The following is a 19,312-nucleotide window of genomic DNA, read 5'->3' on the forward strand; positions in this document are numbered from 1 at the left end:
GGTCAAAATAACATCAGGCCAAAATAACATGAGTCCGAAAAATTTAGCCACTATCTAGCTATGTGACATCAACCCCATGACTTAACTTCTCGATTTTTTCTCTCTTATGTCAAAGAGGGATGAGGTTCTGGCCATCTAAATACAGGCCCCATGGATGACTGTAAAGATCAAATACAAAAATGAAAAGCTAGTTGACATTCATTCATTTAATAAGCATTGATAAGTATATATTATGTTCCAAGCACTGTGCTTAAAGCTACAGCTCCAAAGGTGACAACCACTGCCTTCAAAGAACCCATAGTTTCCTTGATAAGATAAATAAGTAACTGACAATTGCATTACAGAATGCTAAGTGCTATTTCTAATAAATGTATGCACAGTGCAGTGGGAGTACAAAAGGAGTACCATGGCATCAAAGATGATTCCACAGTGGAGGAGGCAGCTGGAGGAAGAAGAAAGCATGGTGCTTTCAGAGGATCAGGTAGCATGGCATGGCTGAAGAATAAGGTAAAAGGGAGGAAGTGATATTAGGTGAGCCTGGGAAACTTTGTATATCATGTCAAGAAGTTATAAGCCAGTCTGTTAGAGAGAAAAATCTCTTGCTTTATTAAGCAAGGAAGTAAAATGATGCTATTTAGATTTTAAAGAATCAATGATGGCAATGTGGAAAATATATTACAAGATATGAATGTTATCAAATCTGGAGACAGGACCACAAATTAAAGACTATAATAGACCAGTTTAGAAATGGAGGGTTCTGAACTAAGATAGCAGTAATAGATATAAAGCTTACTAAAAAGGGAAAGCTGAAAAAACTTCATGACTAGAATAGAATAAGATAAAATATATAATAAAAAATATTATGTATAGATACATGTAAGCACAAACTCTGAAGGCATTTCTGGCTGGATTTGATACCAACTTATTAGTTGTATATCCTGCATAATTCTAGAGAAGGTGCTTCACTTCTCTGTTCTTAAACACCCTGAAAAATTAGAGGCAATGATAATGCCTAACCCAGAGGGTTGCTGGACATTATGCCTAGATATTAAAACTACATCTTCTGGGACCATCTGTTGTAAGCTGTGCCAGTTTCTTCAGCTTTCATCAATATCGTCTTGGCCTTATTTCTCTGTTGGCAGACTCAGGCTACCAGGTGAACTATAATGTATATAGCTCCACTGGAACTGTAACAAATTGCCTATCACAATCTGGTGCTTCACACATATTTTTCGTTAGTACCAGAGAATTCCATATTGCTTAATAGTAACTTCATGAGTACTACTTGATTATATCTTAAAGATCTCTGATTTGGTTAAAAACATGAAACTAAGAACCAGATAGTTAGTATCTTTATTTCTTCTGCCAAGAAATGGAGGCAATTGATGTTGTTAATTATTTGAAGCTGACAATTCCTGATTTATACTTATAGTAATAACCTGGTTGTCATTTGAGCCAAACTATTCATCAGGAAGTGTTAACACACATGAAACACACAGGGCAATATCCCTGAATCTTCCCCACCGTCAAAGTAAATCTAAAAACAAGCATTGTTATAGAAAAATAGCTAAAAGTGGTCCCAGAGGGCTGTGAGTGAGTGAATGAATGATACATAATAAAAACTAAGCAAAAGTCTTTCTTCATACACTGGCTATCATAATCACACCTAGTGAAAAGGGGCCTTCAGGAAAATTGAATAAATTGCAATAAATGAACTATTCTACTCTAAAATTCTGTTCTAAAAACACAGTAGTCAATTTCTCCTATAATGCTGTGGGTTAGAATCCATTCTATTTGATTATCTGCATAAAAAAATTAAGAATAAGTAAATGTTCTGTAAATATACAGTTTAAAAACTGCCAGCTACAGGTTGTAATAGACTGAGAATGGAGGTAAAAAATAAGAGATCACAGAGATATATAAAAGAAAAGTAAACTGCTGAATGGAAGCAATTTCTAACAGGACTGTTTTTGTCCTAATACGATGCTTAGTATTAAAGTCAGAAACAGAAAAAACAGGCTCTTATATCTGAGTAAATGGGAAAGTAATTGTTTATAAGAGTATTTACAGAAATACCTTATATCTGAGTAAATGGGAAAGTAATCGTTTTTAAGAGTATGTACAGAAAAATACCATAAAACACTTGAATATCCATCAAGAATTGCAAGATTTTAGTACTAAAAGGAATACCAGAGATTACTCAATGCCTTACTTTAACAAATTCAGAAATCTGGCCAAAATATGTGATAATTTACCCAAGTTGAACATATAATCCTAAGTAATCCTATTGAGGAACTTACATTTTCAACATCATTTTAGAGCATAGGAAACACACTCTTCTGACTTAAGTAGCAATAAAAAACCATTTCTACAATAAATAGAAGAGATAATGATTTGTATAAAAGGATAATGAAAAATAAAAAGCTCATTACCCGAGCAGGACTGATGTCAGTAGTGCTAACAGCTACAACACCTTCTTGAGAATTGATAATATTTTTAATCCTGAAATCCAAATCCTGAGCAACTTCCTCTATTGCTTTGTAAAAAGGATCCCTGCTGTTCTGGCCTTTAATCAGCTGCATCCTTATCACTGATAATATTTGACCCCCTGCAAGGCTGCAAACAGAAATAAGATTGCCTTTATAACAGTATTGCAAGTGACAATATGCTTACAGACTTGAAAATACAACTTTCAGAGTTAATCAACACTTTTCAAAGAATATAGCTTTGATCTTACAAATCAAACAGTTAAAGCATTTAAGAAAAAGATGAGAACCATTAGAAAAAAAATTGTAAAAGTCTGTCTAAAAGCAAGTAATTTCAACAAGTTACTTTTTCCTTGATTTGAAAGCTGAAGAGAAATAATTTAATTATATGTGAAATATGGTAACAGATTCAGAAGTGGTTATGTACATACAATATATTTAAAATATATACCTTTAGATACAACTAAAATAACAAAAACAGTTACCTCTCATTGAATACCTAGATTCTTACATTAATTTAATCTTAAAACCAATTCAGTAAGTTGATATTATTATCATAAATCACAAATGAGATAACTGAGTCCCATAAAGGTTAAATGGTTTGTCCAAGAACACATGGTGTTCTGGAGGGAAGAGACAGGGAGAAAGGAACCTGACCTGAAAAACATGATATTGCATGCTAATAAGTGAAAGATTATTCTACAGAAGAGGAAACCAAGCAAGTTAGTACTGATCTAAAGCAAACAAGAAATTGGACCAACTATGGCCAACAGACAAGTGTTTTTAAAAAACCTGAAATTGATGTTTCTTTATACCGCACCTCAATCTAAGAGTTTGGGTTGCAGCTTCTGCTTTAAAGGACAAATGTGAGAAACATATAAGAGGAAGAATTTCAGTCCATTTTAAGAAAGACATGAGGTATGTCCAATAGAAGAGGATTTTCTTTTAAAGCCAGGAGATCCCATCCCTAGAGGTATCACTGGAAAGGCTGGAAAGGCTGCACAGTGCAGCCTTTGGTCTGGTCTGACTACAGACCATGAAGTGAGGCTGCCTGAGCACAAATCACAGCTCTGCCACTTTCAACCTTGGATATGCTATTAAACTTCTCTTTTGTAGTGGCATAAAGGAAATTATGAAATAAAATTTTCACCTTCACTACCTTATTGCCAGGTTGTATGTTTTACAGAAATGCCAGGTTCCCTAACAAGCAATAGAAATATGATTGTTCACATTTAAATAGCTGGTCCAGATAAAAGAGGGAAGTTAGAAGAAAATTCAAGAGAGACTCAGTGTATGATGACAATGTATTTTCCTGATCATGAGACTCATATCCAGCATTTGTTTAAAACATCAACTCCAGATCCTATCCTACAAAATTACAATCTTCAGAGAAGAGCACTGAATGTTTGCATTGTTTTAAAAATACCGCAGGTGATTCTTATGATTAGGCAAGGGTGAGAAAGAAGTCGTGAAAAAAATCAGCTCCTTGAGAAAGCAATATTTTACTAATCTTCACATTGTCAGTTTGCAGTTGGCACACAGAAGAGATGATTGACGTATGTTTGTTGAATAAATGAATACTATCATATGCAACAATATAAAGTTTTTAAGAGTAAGAAAAATGATATGTATTTTACTATTATTCACATTATTATTTGTAATACAAAAGTACTTAGGAGGTGTCTACTTACACAATGGCATACTAGATACCCTGAAGAACATGTTACCGAATAGAGAAAAATCTCCAAGTACCACCCAATCTCTCCCTCAAAAAGGAACCAACCAGAGCTGGCGTGGTAAGTTGAAAGCTGTGCATAGTAAAGAAGCAGGATAACATCCTAAGGACAAACATCTCTAGTAGCACTGTGATCAGGATATAAAGCTCTGGTCTAGCAACAAGGTGGAAGAGGACAAGCAGGGACTTTCACGTTCAGTCGGAACCTTCCAAGGAAGAAGCAGCTGGTATAGTTTTTACTAGATTTATTCTATGTACTTTATATTTTTGAAGCTTTTTTCCTTCTATTTAGTAATGATACAGAAATCCAATTGCATTTCATTTATTGGCCTTGTGTCCAGCAACACTCTTAAACTCTACTGCCAATTTTAATAATTTACCTTTAGATTCTTTCAGTTTTCTATATAATTAGCCATATTATCATCAAATAGGATTTTATTTTTTCAATTGTTATATCTCTTATTTCTTTTCATCTTACTACATTGAATCGGATATCTGATGCTATGTCAAAAAGAAACAATGACAACAGAAACTCTTGTCTTATTCTTAAGCTGAATGCTAAAACATTTTACCATTAACTCGGTTTTTATAGAAACCCTTTTGTCAAGCTGAAGCCCTTATTCTTAATTTATCTTTAAACTGAGGGCTTAGCTCTGTAGAGTGGATGTTTCCTATTCATCTCCCCACGTTGGCCGGTTCCTGGGCTGTCTAAAAGCTAGCTTCTTGACTTGCCTCTCTAGCTTCCCTCCTTCACCTATTTTTGACCTGTATTTTCATTACATTTGCCTACTTATCAATGCATTTAAGAAGCGTTTTTGAAATATGCTATCCAACATTATTAATTATTTTCAATGGAAGAAACAAGCTGAGGGCCTAGTCTGCTATAATTCTGTAATCGGAAGTCTGAGCAGACCCTAGGAATTCTTTCACATATATGAGGACTTCTCTTTTCAGCTGTGAACTACATGAAATGTAGCCAAAATGAAAACATAATTAACATTATATGCTTTTCCTGGGAATTAATCTCTAATAGAAAAGAGTTTTGGAAAAGATTCAAATGGTTAATAAAATCTAAAAGTGTCTTAGTGCTAATTATAAGAACAAAAAAAACGCTTCAAATGATATTAGGAAAGTCACCTTTGACCTCTTCTCATTCCTTCTACAAGACAAAAATGCTAAATTTTAAAGATGATGTAATTCACTGGCTGAATTGTATTTTAGGAAAAAAAATAAGACCTGTATTTTGGAGACTTGCCAAGGTCCACATTTTGAACCCCTGGCAAAATACCCCAAACAGTAGTGCTCTGACTACTCTATTACTATATACTCACTTCTAGAGCCACCATTAGGTTGGCGTCTAATATCTGCTCAGCAACACAGTGGCTTAATTCAAATTCTTGCTTCTAGACACTAGAAATTCCAGAAGTTTTAACTAATATGACATCAGGATATTTATGCTGTTCACTGGCAATACAAAAATGAATAAAATCTTTCTCTTTAAGAGCTCACAAGTGATTATGAGGCAATAAACTACTGAAAGTATAAAGGAGTTTGAGTGAAGAAGTAGAGAGAAGGAGGAGGTATTCAGGAGTGCTTCCCAGAAGATACATTACGGCTATTCTGGATAAACATTAATAGGAGAATTTAGATGAGAAAGAGGCAAACTGAGCACCTGACTCCTAACTGCATCACACCAGTGCCTTGGGGCAGAAAGAGAAACATGAGGCTGCTGAGGAAAAGCACAACTGAATTCCCAAGCTTGTACCAAAATAAAGTAATTGGAAGAGAACACTAAGCAATAATACAGACAAATGATTGGTAATACTTTACTACTATCTTCGCCTTCCTAAATAAAGTGACGGGTTTTTCTGTACCAAACTTAAGAATTTGATAAATATTTGTTGAAGTAAATTTTACCTTTAAAAATTAAATGTTATTAAAGGTGCCACATAAAATGTATGAAAAACATTTCTGAAATATGTTTAAATATGAAAAGTTTTAACATTAGGAGATTAGACTAAATAATTTCAACAAGATTTAACACTCCATACATGTATATTTAGTCCAATATACATAGTTATGTGCTGTATAATGACATTACGGTCAGCAACAGACCACACATATGATGGTGGTTCCATAATATTATAATGGAGCTGAAAAATTCCTATTACATAGTGATGTAACATTGTAGCATCATAACTCAACACATCACTCACGTGTTTGTGGTGATGCTTGTGTAAACAAACCTGCTGTGCTGCCAGTCATATAAAAGTGTAGTGCATATAATTAAGTATAATGCATAACACCTGATCATTATAATAAATAGCTATCTAACTGGTTTATGTATTTGCTATATCTTTTATCATTATTTTAGAGTGTACTCCTTCTATTTATGGGAAAAAAAAAAAAAACACTAACTGTAAAACAACCTCAGACAGTTCCTAGAGGAGGTACTCCTGAAGGAGGTAGTGTGACTATAGGAGATGACACCTCCAGGGGTGTTATTGCCCCTGAAGATCTTCCAGTGGGACAAGATGTGGAGGTGGAAGACAGTGATATTGATAATCCTGTGTTATGTGTATGCTTGTCTCTTAATTTTAAACAAAAAAATTTAAAAAGCAAAAAAAATAAAAATAGAAAAAAGCATACAGAATAAAGACACAGAGGAAAAAAGTGTATAGCTGTACAATGTATTTGTGTTTTAAGCTAAGTGTTATTACAAGAGTCAAAAAGTTTCAAAATTTTTAAAAATTCATAGTCAAAAAAAATTTTAAAGTTCATTAAGTTACAGCAAGCTAAGTGTAATGTATTCTTCAAGAAAGAACAATTTGCTTTATAAATTTAGTGTAGTCTAGGTTTATAACATGTATAAAGTCTACAGTAATTTATAATAATGTTCCAGGCCCTCAAATTCACTCACCACTCATCCAGAGCAACTTCAAATGCTGCAGACTCCAATCATGGGCAGTAGCACGTGCTCATCTATGTTGACCTTTTATACTGCATTCTGATCAGGACCTTTTCTATGTTTAGATATCCTTAGCCACACAAATACCATTGTGTTACAGCTGCCTACAGCATTTGATACAGTAACAGGCCATACAGGTTTGTAGCCTAGCAACAATAGGCTATGCCATATAGCCTATGTGTGTAGCAGGCTGTATCATCCCGGTTTGTGTAAGTACACGCAATGATGTATGTACAATGCTGAAATCGCCTAACAATGCATTTCTTAGAGCATATCCTCATCAAGTGGCACATGACAGTATAATGTAGATGTACATTAAAAAGTTGTATGATAAACATGAAATACAGAATTTTCAACTTCTAAACAACAGGAAACTATTAACTTGAAACAACTCATTTAAGACATCTTTCAGGTGAAAGTATGTTATGTATTTGACGGTGTCATCTACTGGCAAAGTGCAGAAATGCAGCTCCCTACAGCTAAGATGGCCTCATGAAAAATGGGCAGTAGGACAATGAGTGTAAGAATCAATTCTTTTTATTTCTTCCCAGTCTGTCTATCCCATCTTTCCTTGGACTCAAAGATTACTGTAATTCTTCTATTTTAAGACAGTAAAAAGTTTTCTTTAGACACAAGAGCTAAACACATTTTTATCTCTAAGTTTTAAGGTTGAGAGAGACGAGGAAGATAAAATGGCCAGAGTAAGGCAGGCAGGAATTAGACTGCAATTTTGTGTATCATATTGAGATTCCTGGGGCTTTACCCTGTACCAAATATGGAATCACTGAAAAGTGTTAATTATGGGAGTAACATTTGCTGTTTCCGAAAAATTACTCTGGCAGCATTGAGGATGACAGGATAGGGCAACTCAAGACTGGAGGCAGAATAGACAAGTCAGTGACATGTGAAAAGGTCCAGTCAAGAAAGGACGAAAGTCTGAAACAGTAAACACTAGAAATAAAATAGTAGCTATAGAAAAAGATAAGGAGAAAGAACACAAAAAAACGTGAAGAAGTGACGGATCTTAGTGAGTGAATGCATTTAAGATATGCCCTGGAGTTTCGTTTGTAAGCTGGTGGGAGACAGGCTTCATCACTTCAGGAGGAGAAGCAGTTTTGCAGAGAACGATGAAGAGTTAGTTTAGGACATATGAGTTTAAGGTGGACCTGTGAGGCACCACCTTAAAGATAGTTGAGGAAATGTTTATGAAACTCAGGAAAGAGGTTTGAATTTCACTGAAATATAGATTTAGAAGAATTTGCATATATGTAGATGAAGAGGTACGTGGAAAATAAGAGAATGACATATCAGAACTTATAGGAAAAAAGAGTTCCAAAAGGAAATGACTAAATTTGAAGACTCAAAAGAGACCAAAGACTATGACGATAAGAAGATCACAAGTGATCACTGGCAGAATAGCTTCAGTAGAGGGAAAAAGTGAAAGAGTATAAATCAGTCAAGTACAATCAAACAAATATTGACTGCTTATTCCAGCAAAAATTGTACTAGGGCCAGGGAATATTAGTGAAGAAAACCAATAAACTCTTATTGAGTTCACAGTCTATTGAGAAATACACATTAAATAATTACAAAAAGGGAAGCAGAAAAAAGGAAAGTATTTTCTTTAACAATCTGAGCTGCAAATGGAAGGAGAAGGGACAGGAAGAAACAGAGAAGGCAGTTTGTTGTCTTTTTCTTATAAGCTTATAGACTGTGGCTAAAGTATTAGTAAAGGGAGAGGTTGAAATTATAAGATAAAATGAATAACCAGTGAAGCAATGTCCCAATGGGTTATCCACTCTCTCACCCCCCATGTCTAGTTAACTCCTTCAAGCTCATCCTTCAAAATTAGGCTTAACTGTAACACTCATCCAGATAAGCATTCTTGACACCCTTATCCCTGGCTCCCAAAATCCAGGTCAATTGCCCTTTCCTCTGTACACCTTCAATTAATATCTATTATGATACACGCATGGGATATGTGTTTTTAGTTTTTAATAATTTTACTTTTTTATTTATAAAACAAACCTATACCTACTGCAGAACAAATATATAAAAAAAAATCACCACAAAAAGGATAACAAAAATTGCTCAAGTGGACTATTCAGACACCCAATTGAAGATATTCACTACTTAGATACTCACTTCCTCAAGACCTTCTCTAGAAGATACTTGCTTATTATAACCACATAGGATATCCAAAATAAATGGCTGCTAAGTTGAAGAATTCTATTCCCTCACCCTAGATGTCTCTAAACAAATGTACTTCTACCCTGTTGACCCCAACCAGAAATTCCTCCAAAAGGCATGTAATTATAACAAATTATATTGGATTGAACATACACATTTATTTCTGCTCTTTTCTAAAACTTCACTAAAATGACAAAAAAGCAAAAACAAAAAAGTTCAATCTATGAAGAAAAAGAGAATGGAGAGGAAACAACAGGTGATGAGAGTAGAGACATTTCATAAAAGTATAAAAAAATAAAAACAGATGGTTGAGTCATAACTAAGTACCCAGAATACAAAAGCTAAAACCTAAATAACTGCTAAGAGAAACATCGGTAAGAAGCAAACTCAGAAATTATCACAAATTGAAGGCAATACTGAAGGCTACAGTAAAGGTGGCGTTGAAAACAGAAAAGCTAGTTGACGGTCTCCATAAGGAACACTTAGACCCCCATTCTCCCTCTATTCTGAGCTGTCAGGCTAGTGCTTCCCTCCCACCTCAGCATGGGAAGCAGTACTGCTCTAAAAAAACAAATCCAGAGAGGCTCCAGACTCAGGGGCAGCAGAACTAAAAACAAAGGAATTGAGTAAGTCTCCATATGGAACTGTGGAACTCAGCATCACCCAGGACCTATCTCAAATCCCACAATATTGCTAGCCAGATTCACAGCTTTCAGAGACTAAAAGATCCCTCTGTGGAAATTTTTGGGAAAGTCCCAAAGAAAAGACCTAAAGTTACTGACATTTGGAGAGTAAGTACCCAACAAAAGAGCCAACTGGGCATCATGCTATAATTAAGCCCACTATACAGAGCTACTAATCAGCTCTATAGAGCTTCACTCTTAAATATGAAAGGACAGTTCAGAATCACCACACATTGTGGGAACACCTCTACCATGAAAGAGAGCAAAACAAAGGAAGTAAAAAACAGAAAAGCATCCAATCTAGATAAAACAAAGATCATTCAGGAAGCAGATAACAATATTTTTACATTAAATATAATAAATAACCTTAGAGAAATGAAACATGACATAAAATCATAGGCAATCAAAGTGAGACTAACATAAAAATATTTGTTTACCATTCATTTTTTTCTGAGAAAGCTATTTGAAACTAATAAGGGGTTTATCAATTACAATAGAGTCATAAGAGCCAGGAAACAGGCAGAGACAGAAAATTCACAAGGTGATGATGAAGATTTATGGTTGCCACTCTGACACAGGCCTAACAAACAAAAGCAAAGATTGAATAAAGACAACAGGAGACTCTCCAAAAGGAATATCTTCAAGGAGAAAAAAAACTGACAGATGACTGTAGTACCACTTGACTCTAGCAAGATATATCTATATTGCCTTATAAAAAATATTTTTAAAAATTAAACATTTGATATCACAATAGAAATGGCCCCCAAATATATTATCTGAAAGTTCAGAAGATGTCACTGATTTTGTTTGTAAGTTATTTTCAAAACTCTCTTCCAAATTTACTTCTTTGTAATGAATATCCGTGTGACAAGATAGAATGCAATTCAGAATAAAACCCTGAAAAAAATACTTCTTAGCATCTTAGAATGGAATGAAGTTTCATGGAACAAGATATAGTCATTAAGAGATTGGATGCCAAGGTCAGAAATGACTGAGTTCAGATCCCTACTCTGCTATTTAATGTAACCTAGGTCAAGTCACCTGATCCCAGTGCTTTAGTTTCTTCACCTCTGAATTAGGGATAGTAGTAATATCTATCAAGTAAGGTTATTGTAATGAACAAATGATAATCCAAGTAAAGAACTTAGCGCAATGTTAGACACATAACAAGTGTTCAGTAAATATCAGCTATTTTGATTATGTTTATTTATGTTATAGGATACCAACCAATTGACAGTGATCCACCATAATTGCTAGCATATACAATCCACTTCTGCCCCCCAAACTTACTCACTATTCAATACACTAATATTATAAATGGGAGTCTATCAGATTTTAAAAATCTCTTACCTCCAATATCATATAAAAACAAATCCCAAATGAACCAAAGATGTGCACATAAGAAAATGAAAAATAACAGAAAACAGAGATTTCATATCTTTGTTGATTTTCTTACTCATTCTTGATACCAGTTTCCTTTATTGCTAAATAAAAAATATACAGAAATTATCTATTTGATCACTTCCAGTCCTCAAAAATCTATTTCTTCCAGAAAAAAATAAATGGCAACTCTCTTCTCTAATCAAATTTAGTATGAATGTGACTTTTGACTTCGGCAAAAACTCAGAATCATAGGTAGAAATTTAGGGGGTTAGGTCATGTGATTATAATTCATTCATTGAGATTTTGTTTCTTCTCCCCACCATTTGGTCTGATGCTTGCTCATTTCAATATCCCTTATTTCTACCGACTCTGTAAAGTTTTAAAGATAGATTAATAACAGATATTCATAATATATGAAAATTCATTACCTTGGGTTTGGTATTTCTCCAAGAATCTCATCTAATTTGTCAATGAAACTAATAAAATTAGACAATCCCTTTACATGTGTCCTTAAAGGATCTGACGGTGGTGGTGCATATCCTTTCCCTCCAAGCTCTATTGTTCTAATAAATGATGTGGCCACCTATAATTTAAAACAAATGGTTTAGTTATGTCCAGTGACAATTAAGTTAAAACTATAATTTACTTCATAAAGCTAAGTACATCTATATAATTCTGGGTATATAGTTAAAATGAAGCACATTTTATAACTCATGAAATACTTTGAATCAGAAGCAAATAACCAAAGAAACATAGCATGCAGAATTCATGCTAGCAAGTGTGGTGGCAATGACACTCAGCTGCAGATCGAGACTGAGGAGCTGAGTTAGAGGACAAATTAAGAGCTAAAGTATATATTAATTAGAATGTATTATTGACTATAAAGAACTCATTATGAATACATTTTAACACAGATTGACTACTGGCTATTGAAATTGTTAAATGGAACCAAGGAAATTTTAGTCTCAACTGACCTGTTGTGTTAAACAGGTGAATTGGTTGGGCAATTTAATACTTCTAAGCCTCGGCCTCTCTGTTTGTAAAATAAAAATATAGCCTATATAATCATTAAGTTCCATCCAGCTTTCGCATCCTAGGATCATGTATAGTTCAAAAGACTTGTCCTTACAATGATAAAAATACATATGTGATAGCTGTACCTAAGAGTGTTTCAATCAAAGATGAAATGTTCTAAGGCAGTATTTTCCAAAGTACATTCTAAGAAAGACAAATCCTGTGAAATGTCAATAATTTAGGGGAAAGTTCCACAGTCAAATAAATTAGGAAACAACAGAGATTAAATAACAAGCTTAATTTGCTACATGCAGATTTCTTTATGGCAGGTCTTCTCAGAGCTCTTGGTAAACAATCATGGATTATGTATAATCGATAAGGGTAAATACTACTTCTAAACATTTTGCCCTTAGGAACATTTATTCAAAGAACATTGAACAGAAACATTTTGACATTGGAAAGATTTATTCACAGAGAATTTATCAGGGCTAGCACTATACAGAACATACGAGGAACCACTGCTTTAGAGAAATTCTCCTTCACCAAACTTGAAGGATATGGCAAAAAATTGAAATATCATGGATTTTCTAATACAGAGGTAGAACATATATTAACCACTTAAAAGTTGTTTCATCCTAGTTACAAGGATATTAGGGTACATGGATCCACTGTGCAAGGAGTCTTAATCTTGAACATGTCACACATCCATACCAAAAAGATAGACATTTGTTTCTCTCGAGCAGCATGTTTCAAATCAGTGAAGGCTTCTCTTCCTAGTCCTCTATCAGGAATATTGAGAATATGAGCCACAGCCAGGTCATTCTTTGAATTCACTAGCAGGTTTAAATATGAAAAGATAATTTTCCTTGCTAGCCATTGCACCTGTACAATAAAATATTCAGTTAATTTCTTTATTGCAGTTGTTCTAAATCCATAATCTTTTTCATATGCAGTAAAAACGTATATAATCATTCAATCACAATACCTCATTTAACTCTTCAGAAAAAGGGAACTGCCATATAAAAACAGGTTGGACAATCAATAAACTCCATCTCTCCCCAAATTCTTGGCTGGCTACCAAATTTGGCAGGCAGAGGACAGACCTACAAAAACCCAGCTAAAAAAAGCAGCAAAGGAGGCCACAAGAACAGATATCAACAGTTGTATATCAACATAGAGCAGAGACAGAGTATAAAGTTGGAATTCAGGCAAGTCAGTTGCCTACTAGCACAAAAATACAATATTTCTCAGAAGAACATAAAGGAATCCAGAGTTGTTACCAAATATTACCTATAATATCCAGTTTTTATCCAAAAATCCACAAACAAAAAAGAAAGTGTGACCCTCTACTCAGGGTAAAAAGTAGTCAATAGAAATTGTCACCAAGTAGACCAAGATGCCGCATTTAGGAGAAAAACATCAAAGCAGTTACTACAAATTATGTTCAAGAAATTAAAAGGAAATATGTTCAATGAATTAAAAGAATATCTGTTATCAACAAATCATTAGAAGGAATGTCAACAGAAAAGTGGACAAAATAAATTCTGAAAATGAAAAGTACAATAAATGAAACAAAATTTGCTTGATGGGTTGGTTCAACAAAAACTTGGAGACAGTAGAAGAAAGTATTGGTGAACTTACAGACAAAACAATAGATATTACCAAATCTGAAAAATAAAGGAGAACAACAACAAAAAAAGAGGAAAGAACCAAAGAGATCTGTGAGACAATTTAAGAGATCAAACATACATGTAATTGGAATCCCTGAAGAAGAGTGAAAACGGTAGAAAAAATACATGAATAAATTTTGTTCCAAAGCATCCCAAGTTTAGTAGAAAACATTCATTTATAGATCCAATAAGCTATTTAAGTAAGAAAACCAAACAAAACTTGTACAAACTCTGACAACCAAAGGTAAGAGAAAATCTTGAGTGCAGCCAGAACAAAATGACACATTACCTACAGAGGAATAATAATAAGGTTAACAAATCATCCAGAAGTATGTAGGCTAGAAGATACTGGAACAGTATATTAAACATGCTGAGAAACAATCTAAATTACTATACAATTACAATAATTCAGATAGACTAGTATTTGTGAAAGACTACTCAGCTCAATGGAACAGAATAGAGTGCAGAAATAGACCGACACAAATATAGCAACCTGATTTTTAACAAATGTGCCAAAGGAACAATAAAGAAAAGACAGTCTTCAATAATTGGTGTTGCAGCAATTGGTCATCCATATGCAAAACACATGAACTTCAACTTAAACTTCAAACCTTTTAAAAAGTAAAGTCCAAAGTGGATCATAAGTCTTAAAATGTACAATATAAACTATAAAACTTTTTAAAAGAAAACATAGTAGAAAACCTTCATGACCTCGAATAAGTAAGGCAAAGAGTTCTTACATAGGACACCAGAAGCAAAAAACTGACAAGTTGGATTTTGTCAAAATCAAATAATTTTTTTTTTTTTTTCTGTTTGAAACAGGGTCTTGCTGTCAGGTTGGAGTGCAGTGGCACAATTAGGGCACATTGCAACCTCAACTTCCCAGGCTCAAGTGATCCTCCTCCCTCAGTCACCCTAGTAGCTGGGATTACAGGCATGTGCCACCACACCCAGCTAACCTGTTTTTATTTTTTCTAGAGACAAGGTCCCACTATGTTGCTCAGGATGGTGTGAAACTCCTGGGTTCCAGTGATCCTCCCGCCTCGATCTCCCAAAGTGCTGGGAATACAGACGTGAGCCACCATGACCAGCTCAAAATTAAATTCCTTGCATGGAATTTTATTCCTGCTTTTGCCTTCTTAACTACTTCCATCCCACCTTCAGCTCTAGAACCCCGTTTGCTTTTAATTCTTAAATGTTGTTCCCAAACTGTTCACTTGAAATCATCTTCTTGCCTATTCCCTCAGGTAACAGAATCACAAATTCTAAACTCAATTCACTCTCAAAACATATGAAATTCAAAAATCCTTCAGTAATTTCAGTCATAACTGATGTCCCAGGAATTTATCATCTGTAAACGCTAAGAAAATATTTGCCTTATTAAAACTAAAACTTCACATATTCAATTTACTCACATTTTAAATTTTTGAAACAGAAAAGAAACTAAAAAAGGCAGCAATAAAAAATTACAAATCCTCAGAGAGCCTCTTAGACAATTATTAAGCATGTACATCTTAAAAGAAATTCTAAAGATAATATATTTCGACTATTTAAATTTCCATGTAAAAGACAATTATTAAAAAGTAAGAGGCAATCAGGGTCAATTTAAAAGAAAAACTTCACTGGACAAGAAAGCGTTGCCTTAAATATGGACTTGAGATAGAATGTAAGCAAAACTGATTAAAAGAAAACAAAATTTAAAGATTAACCATGATTTTTTTCTTGCGTATTAAATATACTAGCTAAATGTCACCTTTTCAGAGATGCTCCCTGATTCCCCAATCCAAAATAGACATTCATGTATTCTTTTTCCTGCCATCTTGTGATAACTCTGCATATCACCCTATTCTCTGCATAGGTGTTAACATTTTCTGATACTTTTCTTTTTAGTATTTTTTTATAGAGATGAGATTTCATCATGTTGCCCAGGCTCATCTTAAACTCCTGGCCTCAAGTGATCCTCCTGCTTTGACCTCCCAAAGTGCTGGGACTGCAGGTATGAGCCACTGTGCCCAGCCACTTTTAGATATGTTTCTTAATCCTCCTATTTTATGAGTTCCAAGTGACCAAATAATATGTCCTTAGATCCTAACGGAATGATTCACATTATAGGAGGTAATCAATCTATTTTTGTCAATAGGTCCTCAATGAGTTTTGTTCAATGATGATGAAAGAAAAATTAATACTTGAATTTGGCATTTTAAAAATTTCAAAACTGAAAATCTATTAATAAAAACTTACCTGAGGCCAGGTGTGGTGGCTCACACGTGTAATCCCAGCACAGGGAGGCCAAGGCACGTGGATCACTTGAGCCAAGAGGTCAAGACCAGCCTGGCCAACACAGCGAAACCCGAACTCTACTAAAAAATACAAAAAATTAGCTGGACGTGATGGCACACATCTGTAATCCTGGCTACTCGGAAGGCTGTGGCACAAGAATCATTTGGACCTGGGAAGTGGAGGTTGCAATGAGTCAAAATAGTGCCACTGCAGTCTAGCCTGGGCGACAGAATGAGACTGTCTTCAAAGAAAAAAAAACTTACATGGGATAAAATAAATGCTTATATTTTTTATTACGGTGCCTTACAAAGAGAGGTATTCTAAGGCACAATCAAATAAAAATAAGCTTTAAGATGTGTCCTAAAATTTTATAAAATAAGGTATAATATAGTTTTCTGCTTATATTTCTTTTTTTTCCTTTGCTTTGAGATGGAGTTTCACTCTTGTTGCCCAGGCTAGAATGCAATAGTGTGATCTCGCTCACTGAAACCTCCGCCTCCCAGGTTCAAGCGATTTTCCTGCCTCAGCCTCCCAAGTAGCCAGTATTACAGGCACCCACCACCACACCCGGCTAATTTTGTATTTTTAATACAGACAGGGTTTCTCATGTTGGTCAGGCTGGTCTCGAACTCCCAACCTCAGGTCATCCTCCAGCCTCAGTCTCCCAAAGTGCTGGGATTACAGGCATGAGTCACTGCACCCGGTCTCTGCTTATATTTCAAATGTTCTTTTATTTTTATTTTTACAGTAAATCACAATACTTCTATTAGACAAGTCTATAATATGAGTTTCCATTTTAACTTCACAGTGCAATAGTCTATCTAAAACACAATTCTTTTTATTCCTTTGACATTTGGGAAGAATAACACAATTTACCAAAAATCAAAGCAGAGAAAAAGTGACATTCATATTGTAATCAGAAACTTTTCCTACATTTAACTTAATGCAATCTCTATGTCATTGTTCTTCTGCTGTTCAGAATTAACAATAACTTAACAAATATGTATATACCTGATCCTAACTGGGCACAAAACCAGGGCTTCAACTCTCATATATACAACTTGCTCTTTAAGGCTAGCAAATTTTGTCCTTCTGATCTGTGATGTTGGGCAAACATCAGGGAAAAACATCTTGGAGTCCTCACAGTTAGAGTGTTTCTTTTAACTCATGGCTGCAATTGGAAATCTATCCCTATCATTATGGTGAGATAACATGGCTGTTATGGTTTCCTTTCTCTTGTATTTACAAGTGAGTTTTAAAGAGACTCCCTGGAAAAGAAGTCCACATAAGTACAGTTATGATGTCCAAGAGCAAGGGCCTAAATTGAAAAAATCCACAAGATTGAAGCCTTTACCAAGATACCAAAAATAAGGATACTGTTCTGTTTATTTGTTTAATAAACTGATACTATCCATACCACAAAGTATTTCCAATGTTTGTTTAGAAATTGGACAATTTTATTTAAGCTTTCTGACTATTCCAAGTTTTTTTTCCTATCTTTTCTTACTGAGATGCAAATATTCAACCTTAGTTTGAAGAAAGTCAGTTTTTCTAAGTTTAGAAGATTAACAATTTATATGGTTTTTTTTTTTGACTTTGTTTGCCAATGCATAAATGCTTATATATACACCAACAAAAAAAAGTTGGTCTAAAACTAAGATACTTACTTTTTTTTTAACTGATGATTTTCTTTTTTTGGCCTTTATTTTACTATCCCCTTCCTTACTTTGGAATTTTTAAAGCAATGGTTTAGTACCTTAGGAAAAATAAAATGAAGTAGAATAAAATGAAGAAACAAAAATATTGTTTCTCAAATTCATTCCATTCACCTACTTGAAGAATCTGGTGTGGTATTAGTAAACATATTTGATGGCCAAAATATATCTTTGCAAGACTGCAGCCCCAAAATTCACATCAGGATTTTAATTAGAAATACATTGACTTCCAGCTAGGCATGGTGGCTCACACATGTAATCCCATCACTCTGGGAGGCCGAGGCGGGCAGATCACAGGGTCAGGAGTTCAAGACCAGCCTGGCCAACATGGTGAAAACCTTTCTTTACTAAAAATACAAAATTAGCCTGGTGTAGTGGCACGTGCCTGTAATCCCCGTTACTCAGGAGGCGGAGGCAGGAGAATTGCTTGAATCCAGGAGGTGGAGGTTGCAGTGAGCCGAGATTGTGCCACTGCACTCCAGCCTGGACGACAGAGTGAAACTCCATCTAGGGGTGGGGGCAAGAAATACATTGACTTCCAAAGAGACCTTGTAAAAAGAAAAATTAGAAACTGCAGGTAACAGGAGCACAGCTAAGAAGATGGTTGCCAATTTAAGAGTCCTCAGAAAAATCTAATCCATTAATTGAACTAGTAGATAAAATTCTATTAGAAAATACAATTCAAGAAAGCAAAAGATAGAAATTAGAGAATTAACACAATGAAACAAACTATCAGTGGTGTTTAAATGAGGAAACTATATGCTTATAATCTTTAGTCACAGACACCCCTTTAAACTTTATATCTATAAGCCGAAGTTCCTAAAGCTTAATTCTTTTTGCATATGCAAATTAGTTCATTCCTCTTCAAAAATACACATATAACAATTATAATTTCCTCCCTATAGCATATATAGAATAGATAAAAGAGATCTTTCTACCCTCTTGATATACAAATACACTGCTTAAATGCTACTAAGATCAGGCAATTTGGCAATCACTTTGTCAAGATTTGGGGCATCAAGCAAAAAGAAAGGAAATGCAAGTGAAAAATTAATTTCAAGCAAGAGAAAATAATTACAAATCACTAAAAAGAACCAGGTCTGGGCAGGAAACATTCAAGGTGGGCTTGGAATATTTTCTTGTACCAGAAAAGAAGAAAATGCTTGAAAAATCTACTAGGACCTTAAA

At 34.5% G+C, this 19,312-nt stretch overlaps 1 protein-coding gene across 5 annotated transcripts in view; it reads right to left on the reverse strand.

The window, feature by feature from the left end:
* PARPBP (PARP1 binding protein) overlaps positions 1-19,312 on the reverse strand; it is a 70,247-nt gene that overhangs the window by 22,115 nt on the left and 28,820 nt on the right. For 3 of the 5 annotated variants that reach the window (XM_012469222.3, XM_012469221.2, XM_012469223.2), the window contains 3 exons: positions 13,171-13,341; positions 11,874-12,028; positions 2,433-2,616 (listed from right to left, as the gene is read on the reverse strand). In XM_012469222.3, the coding sequence (XP_012324645.2) occupies positions 2,433-2,616; positions 11,874-12,028; positions 13,171-13,341 (510 nt within the window). The remainder of the gene's footprint in view (positions 1-2,432; positions 2,617-11,873; positions 12,029-13,170; positions 13,342-19,312) is intronic. The other 2 variants (XM_012469224.2, XM_064379913.1) reach the window with 2 other exon arrangements.

Source organism: Aotus nancymaae, unplaced genomic scaffold (assembly GCF_030222135.1).
Source record: "Aotus nancymaae isolate 86718 unplaced genomic scaffold, 86718_ANA_hifiasm-v0.15.2.pri h1tg000021l, whole genome shotgun sequence".
NCBI lineage: Eukaryota > Metazoa > Chordata > Mammalia > Primates > Aotidae > Aotus > Aotus nancymaae.